Genomic DNA, 7,266 nt, shown 5'->3' with positions numbered 1-7,266 from the left:
TAAATTTTTTTCCAGCAAATTACTTAATTCATAATCAATCCTTTAAAAAAAATAATCTATATGTTACTTCCTATCTAACTAAAATAAATTGTACAAATTTAGAATAATTTATTATTCTCTTTTGATTTCTTATTGATTAAATATTTTTATACTTAAAATTACTTTGAAATTATAATTTGAAATATTTGTTATTTCAGGCAATGATTAACACTAAAAAACTTATCACCCATATAACTTTTTAATTTGTTTGTAGAGTAATAATAAAATTGAAAATTATTAAAAAATAGCACAATAATACTTTGAGTTTTAACAATAAAACAAATCAAATGAAAATTGAGAACTTAGAAAAGTGTAGCTAAAAAAACGGGCATTTTTGAAAATAAAATGAATATAACTAAAAATGAGATTTTATGAGGAGATTAGAGGGGTGCCAATAGTTCAACTCAAAATAATAATAGTTATCAAATTTGGTTATTTGATAATCCTCATCTGGGCTTGAGCAAATTCTAACCGTGTCAAACTTCAAAGGGGACCCTCCAATAAATCTCTATCTTAAAAGAAATTGGATTCATCGTGGGTATAAATATTTAAAGTTCGTCGTCATCTTTATAAGTAAATTATTATTATAAAATTAAAAATATACTAGATTTGTAACAACATTATAATACAAAAATAATCAGGTTTATAGACTATCACCAGCAATCGTCCAATTACTTATGATTAGTGGAAGTCAACGCTTGTAAACGGAAGTTAACGGATTAGTGGACGGCATAAATGTTTTGTTAACTTAGGATATACGAGTGATACACTTAAAAAGTATTCACACACGTTTGATACGGGTCTCATTTAAGGGTATATGACTGATAATTTTCCATTTAATAATTTTGATATGAGAATAACCTAACTATTTTAATTGAAAATTTATATTAAACCACAAAAGAGATACTATGTAATAATGTAAATATTATAGAATAAACAATATCATCATTTTGCGTGCTTTAATAATATTATAGTATAAATAGTAATATCTTTTTTTTTTCATTTTAGTAGCATTTTCCCAGCATTAAAAAATTCGAACTGATTTTTTTTTTTTGGTTTTAGGAGCACCAAACAGTAGCAAAAGAGCCCCCTAAAAATAAAAGCGGAATACAAAAAAAAAAATGGCGGGAAAATTACAGAGCCTACAAAATAACTAAAGAGGAATAGAAAATTTGGCTTCGATCAATTTCATATTAATGGCGAACAAGCTGATAAGCGAAATGCGACTGCCAAAATCAATCGCCAATATCTTCGCTGCTCGTAACATCACTACTGCCAAGGCAAGCGAGTTTTTACTGAAATTTCATTCCAGTATTAATTCTCTCTCTCTCTCTCTCTCTCTCTCTTTTTGGAGGGGACATATTAGTAATTAATTTTATTAGGTAATTGCTTAATTTCAGGACGCGTTGTCATTAACAGAGTTAGAGTTAATGAAATTACTAGACGTGGAATTATCGGAAGTCAGATCCGCGCTAGCTCTCGTGAGCGAGATCGTGTGTCCACCGTTTCAAACTGTGAGTATTTTGCGTTTGTATAACCTTCCAGTTTCTTCTGCAAAAGTGCTTCTTCTTTTTTTTTTTTTCATAAATTACTTGAAGCAAGTGCTTTTTATGAAGAAAATCTATTAAATAAGCGCTTTTGCAAAGAGCATTCAAGGTGTTGTTTGGTTCTGATTGTGCTTTAAATATAGGCACTGTTGTTGATGGAGCAACGCGCGGCAACGGAGCACCTGGGAGGGCATCTCCCCACGCGGCTGAAAGGATTAGATGCGGCTTTGTGTGGCGGCGTACCATTTGGTGTCGTGACGGAGCTGGTTGGTCCGGCAGGAACAGGCAAAACACAAGTAAAGACAAGATTTGTATTTATTCGTTGTGACGATCCTTCTGCGTGAGAGTCAAAATCTCGTGCTTGACGCTCTTTTGAGTTAAAATTGACTCTATTTTAAATTGGCTGCTCCGGCGGATTTAAGAGTTATTAGTTGGCATTTCCATGATTGGAACTAGTTTTAACTTCTCACCAATAATGCGTTTGCGTAGTTTCACTTGAATTGATGCTTGCTTCATTAAGTTGCAGTTTTGCCTGAAGCTCTCATTATTGGCTGCACTGCCAGCACATTATGGAGGCTTAGATGGGGGTGTAATATACATTGATGTAGAATCCACATTTACTTCAAGAAGGTATGATTAGATGTCCTGTTTGTGGCATTATGTTCTGGACTACGTTTCAATAAGAAAACAAAATATTTCAAGGTTTGAAATTTGATTTCTCAGGATGATAGAAATGGGAGCAAGCAGTTTCCCAGAAATATTTCATTCGAAAGGAATGGCTCAGGAGGTTTGTGAAATGATCTTCTAATTTTGCTTTCCCTTTCAATTTGTTTGATGCCGCAAACTTGATACTAGCAATGTGTTACTTAATCCATTCATACAACAGATGGCTGGTAGGATTCTTGTCCTGCAGCCAACATCACTTTCCGAGTTCACAGAGAGGTTCGATCCACAACAAACTTTATTTTTCCTTACCCCTTAAAATGGCAGTATAGGACTGGAAGCTGGTAAGGAGTATTAGTTAGCATTAATAAGTGAAGAGACAAATCCGGCTGAATGTCTGATTATTATGCAATTGAAGTCTGGTCGTACGCTCTACTTTATTGTAATGGTTACTACAAGAATGGTTAATCAAATAGGGGTTTCTGTTCATCAGTTTGGAAAAAATTAAGGTGTCACTCCTTCAAAATCAAGTGAAGCTGCTAGTAATAGATAGCATGGCGGCTCTTGTTCCAGGGTAAGTTTTTACCATCTTTGCTCGTGATGATTTTGATCTAGTATAGTTATCACTTTCTTTGGGCTTCGGATGAGGTATATGTTTGAGATAATGTATTTGTTTGTTCTTGCAATAGGATTACTGCAAATGGATAAATTCAGATTTGAATTATTACGACTATGTCCTGATATCCTTTCAAAGCAAAGGAATAGCTTTTCAGTTCAATCCTGTACTTAACGTCGAAGTGAACTTAATTACAATAATATCCTCCCTACTGTGTATTCCCCTTGTGTTTAAATGAGAAAAGCAGCCTTTTACTCTGCTAATATAGTCTGTGGAGTCTTCTAAATTGTTTTCCATCATTGGGAAAGTCACATGAGCAGGAGTTGAAATTCTCTTGTATTTGAAAAAAAGTTTCACCCTCTTTCTTCAGCCATGTATAAATACATCAAGAGTGCATCAGTTCATGTTGTTCAGCATGTTGATCTCTGGAGAGCTTATATCTTACGGATGAGCCCATATTAGTGCATAGTGGACATGGCAAAGACGTTTAAGATCAGTTATAGTATATGAATATTACAAAAATTTCTTCCTTGTTAACAAAGCCTTAAAAACCTAATGTTGGTTATATGAATCTCTTTTGAGAAAATTAAAGTTTTTTCTACACTTTTTATGATATGATTCATAAATCACTTGCCATACAGCTGGTTTGGTTATTATTTAATTAGTGGTCATTATTGTCCAGGGTACATGAGCAGAGAGCTCCTGGGCAACATCCTTTGAGTTGGCATATTTCCCTCATTACGTGAGAATCATATTTCTAGAAGTTACTAGTAATATATTCTTGTGTTGAGTGATTGTTCATTTTAAATGATACCATTTTCCAATTAAATTTTTGTAGGTCGCTTGCTGAATTTTCAAGGATTCCTATTGTAGTGACAAACCGAGTGAGACCTCAAAGCCATGATGAGTCCTGCCTTTATCCCTTCCAAGGTATGACGTGCACTCATTAAAAAATTTCCTCCTAATCAATTAACACAATGGAGATTGTTCTGTGCAGTGCAGAAAATGGATAGAATTCTAAAGGACCGTACAAGATATTATTCTCATATTGTTGCTGTACCAGGATTTCACTGGGCTCATGCAGTAACCATCCGTCTTGTGCTTGAAGCCAAATCAGGTTCATAGCATAAAATAACGCTAAGCTGCCATGAAGCTAATCCTTGTTCTTGGGAGTTTCCTAATTTAGGTTTGACGAGTTTCTTCACTTTCAGGTCAAAGGTTTATGAAGGTGGAAAAATCTCCAACATCACCACCTCTGGCTTTTCCTTTTACCATAACTCCATCTGGGCTATCATTGCTCACTGATGATGGAACAGAAATGGTAGTGCCAGAGACATGCAATTTATCGTCAAGGTAGATTCCCCAGACTCGCTTTCTGTGAATCTGCAGGACATTGTAGTTTTAGGAGTGGTGCACTTAACATCTCATTCAATGAGTGTCTTCTGCCAAAGAAATTAATTTTCCAAGATAGTGGCTGTCAACATAAGGTTATAGTCCCTAAATTTTGTTCTTATCATTGATTTACAAATGGTTATCATTTTTACATTCTTTAGCACGACTGTCCTTTTAGAGTCTCATATTTCAATGACAAACTTTGCAGGCTGCAGTGACATCATTGAAGACGGTGAAAAATTGCATTGATCAATTCTGATGATCCGTTAGCAGGAATAATCCATGAAACGGGTGACCCATTTTGAATTGTTATAATAAAATTTCGACTGGATATCTTCCACGTGTGTAATTGTTTCAGGCAACAGGAGGAGGATCTTTGTCCTTTCATAAAATTTCTAGCGTGAAGGTGAATTTCTTGTGCATAAAATCTTTCATTAGATTGCCATTTTCATTTTTTTAAGTGAATGTCTTTGTACAATTTCTAGGTATGCCACACTTTCTTCTTTCCCTACTGTGTTAGCTATTGTAAGGACCAGGTTTAGAGAAGCACTAACCAAGGAAGTGGCAAATTTATGTTGGATAAACTGACGATGATGTTGATCGTATATAACATCTCCTTTTTCCAATTTATGACTGGTAGGATATTTCCAATTCTATGACAAGCACACATCTCGTATCAATAATCAATGTAACTGCTGTAACCCTATGTTTGAACCTTGAATGGCGTTATAAAGCTTATCATCAGTAGTGGGCTTGGCTGGTGTGCCTAGGACATAGGCTGTTCAGTTGTGATAGATTTGGGCCTAAGGCAAGGGTCAAGAAAGGACGGGCCTCGCTTTTTTTAGCATTAGCTGAGCATAGATAGCAATAGAGGGTATAACACAAGATTTATTAAGCTTTTGTAGCGTCGGCCAGACATGGCAGCAGAGGGTATAACACGAGATTTTTATGCTCACCTAGGCCAGTAGCTGAAGAAATTATTAAACTTTTCTTGCTTTTTCCTGTAAATTAATCATGTTTGCCCATAGACGATGATTGTAAACGAAACATGTACTTATGCATCGACCCTTTATTCTGTTTTTGATAGTCGAAATGGCTATCAGCCAATCCTTGATAACTTACAAAAGGAAAAGGGAAAGTGACTAACTTTTTTGAATCCTCAGCCAATCCTTGTTAACTTACAAAAAGGATTGGTTGAATGCTCAGGGGTGAAAACAAAAAAAAAAATCCAAGTGAAAAAACAATGTGTAAACATAAAGTTTTGATATCGGAATATTATTGATCACGAGATGAAGACAGAATTAGGTACAATCAATGGTTCAAAGCACAAAGTACAAGCAAGTTGTGGTTTAAAAAAAAATTTTAAAAATTGATAGAAGCAATCTCGGTTTTCAGTTGATATCGAGAGACTAGCTTTGATTTGGTGCGGCATTGCTTGAACTGCGTAGTTCTGTTTACTTTTATTATATGCCACTGTTGGTGGCCGATGGCATGGCTCTTCTTGATTGGATGCTGAGAATAGTGCCATTATTTGTTCTTGGAAATTATAAATGAATCAATGCTTAAAATAATGCACAAGTCATTATTAAGGCCAGTGCCATATAGTATAAGGCAATTGATTACTCCTCACTCAAAGCTCTTTCCACTGCATGCTCATGAAGTTTGTGACATTTAAGGTCAGCACAGCAGCAAATCTGTATACATGTGATTGTCGGCAAAATCAAAGGCTCAAGATCACTTTGATTATTTTAATTTGAGAATAGAGATCCCTTGCTTTTTACATGAACCTTTGTTTTTTTTTTTTTTTCCCAGTTTGAGTATGATCTTTAACGAGAATACCTTGGCATGCACTTCACCAAGATTCAGGACAACTTGTTCTTCTCGTCTATTGTTTTAGCAGTAACCGAGGAGCTGGCTGGCCGATGATTTTATTTTATATTATATTTGAGCATAAAGAACTGTGGGCTGGCCGATGATTTTATTTTATATTATATTTGGCTAAAGCCTAAAGATGGTATAAAGTACTCGATACATTCTCCAACCTTCTGCTGCTAATTTTCTTAAACAAATGATAATTTTAATACTGAGAGAAGAAGCCAAAGATTGGGCTGCATTTTAAGGTTTCTTTCCTTTCTTGCTTTTTCACTTTTGCTTATAATACAATTACTTTGGACACACATAGCATATTAAACCTTCCAAGTTTCAAACTCGGATATTAAATAAATATGTGCACAGCTGTTTTATTTTGTGCTGTTTAGAAATGTGAATCATCCATTGCATCATCAATGTGGGCTTTGTTTATTTAAGAATAAAAAATTAAATTAAATAATGCAAATATGGTTTTCATACCTAGTCAGATGTCTCTGAGCCTGCTAATCTTTTGAGGACACATATACAATTAAACCTTAAATTACCACAAAACTAATCTTGGATTATGTTCCGATTCAGCTGCAGATGAATTGGCATGCCCTTTTAATTATTGATTAATCTTCGGCATCTTAATCTCCTCGAAATTTTATGCCCCTATACTATGTATTTGAAAGATGATGTTTGCCCCCTTGTGTATATTATATGATTCTAGTAACATCGTGTACTGTGGCCACTATCAATAATTTAATAATCCTACAGCAATTTTTTTATTTTTTTTTATTAGTTTAATGTGACAAACATTGTCGTGAAAGCAACTGCAAATCAGAATTTCATTAAAGTTATATTGACCGTCGACACGATTATTTGAGTTCAACTTTATTACTATTTTCTATCCCCTAATTATTTTAGCTGATATCTTCTGGTAAATCCGATCAATTGAGGGAAAGAATTCTGAAGGGGGCAAAAAAATAGAAAGAAAGAATCGTCTACATGATTTTTGCCTCTTTTGTTTTCCTCCTTTTCCCCTTGGATTTTTGGCTGTCCTTTTGCTTCCTTAAACATTAAAACATGTATTGATTTTGTTGTGTGTTGTAATTTTCATTTTGGGGACAACAGTCCCCAATTAGAAAACGTATCCCA

At 34.6% G+C, this 7,266-nt stretch overlaps 1 protein-coding gene across 4 annotated transcripts; it reads left to right on the top strand.

The window, feature by feature from the left end:
• Nucleotides 1-1,443: 1,443 nt before the first annotated feature.
• LOC102610213 (DNA repair protein RAD51 homolog 2) lies at nucleotides 1,444-5,300 on the top strand. Of its 4 annotated transcripts, XM_052431792.1 has the most exons (12): nucleotides 1,444-1,553; nucleotides 1,730-1,882; nucleotides 2,113-2,216; nucleotides 2,310-2,373; nucleotides 2,473-2,528; nucleotides 2,743-2,823; nucleotides 3,548-3,607; nucleotides 3,704-3,795; nucleotides 3,863-3,982; nucleotides 4,077-4,352; nucleotides 4,466-4,663; nucleotides 4,743-5,300. In XM_052431792.1, the coding sequence occupies exons 1-10, from the start codon at nucleotides 1,470-1,472 to the stop codon at nucleotides 4,220-4,222; spliced, it is 960 nt and encodes a 319-aa protein (XP_052287752.1). In that variant the 5' UTR covers nucleotides 1,444-1,469; the 3' UTR covers nucleotides 4,223-4,352; nucleotides 4,466-4,663; nucleotides 4,743-5,300. The 4 variants fall into 4 exon arrangements, with proteins under 4 accessions (XP_052287752.1, XP_052287754.1, XP_015388853.2 ...); XM_052431794.1 differs by having other exon boundaries at nucleotides 3,929-3,982; nucleotides 4,466-5,300; XM_015533367.3 differs by having other exon boundaries at nucleotides 4,466-5,300.
• Nucleotides 5,301-7,266: the final 1,966 nt, after the last annotated feature.

This window comes from Citrus sinensis, chromosome 8 (assembly GCF_022201045.2).
Source record: "Citrus sinensis cultivar Valencia sweet orange chromosome 8, DVS_A1.0, whole genome shotgun sequence".
Classification (NCBI taxonomy): Eukaryota; Viridiplantae; Streptophyta; class Magnoliopsida; order Sapindales; family Rutaceae; genus Citrus; species Citrus sinensis.
The sequence above is the reverse complement of the archived record's forward strand: the minus strand, read 5'-3'. Positions and strand labels throughout refer to the sequence as shown.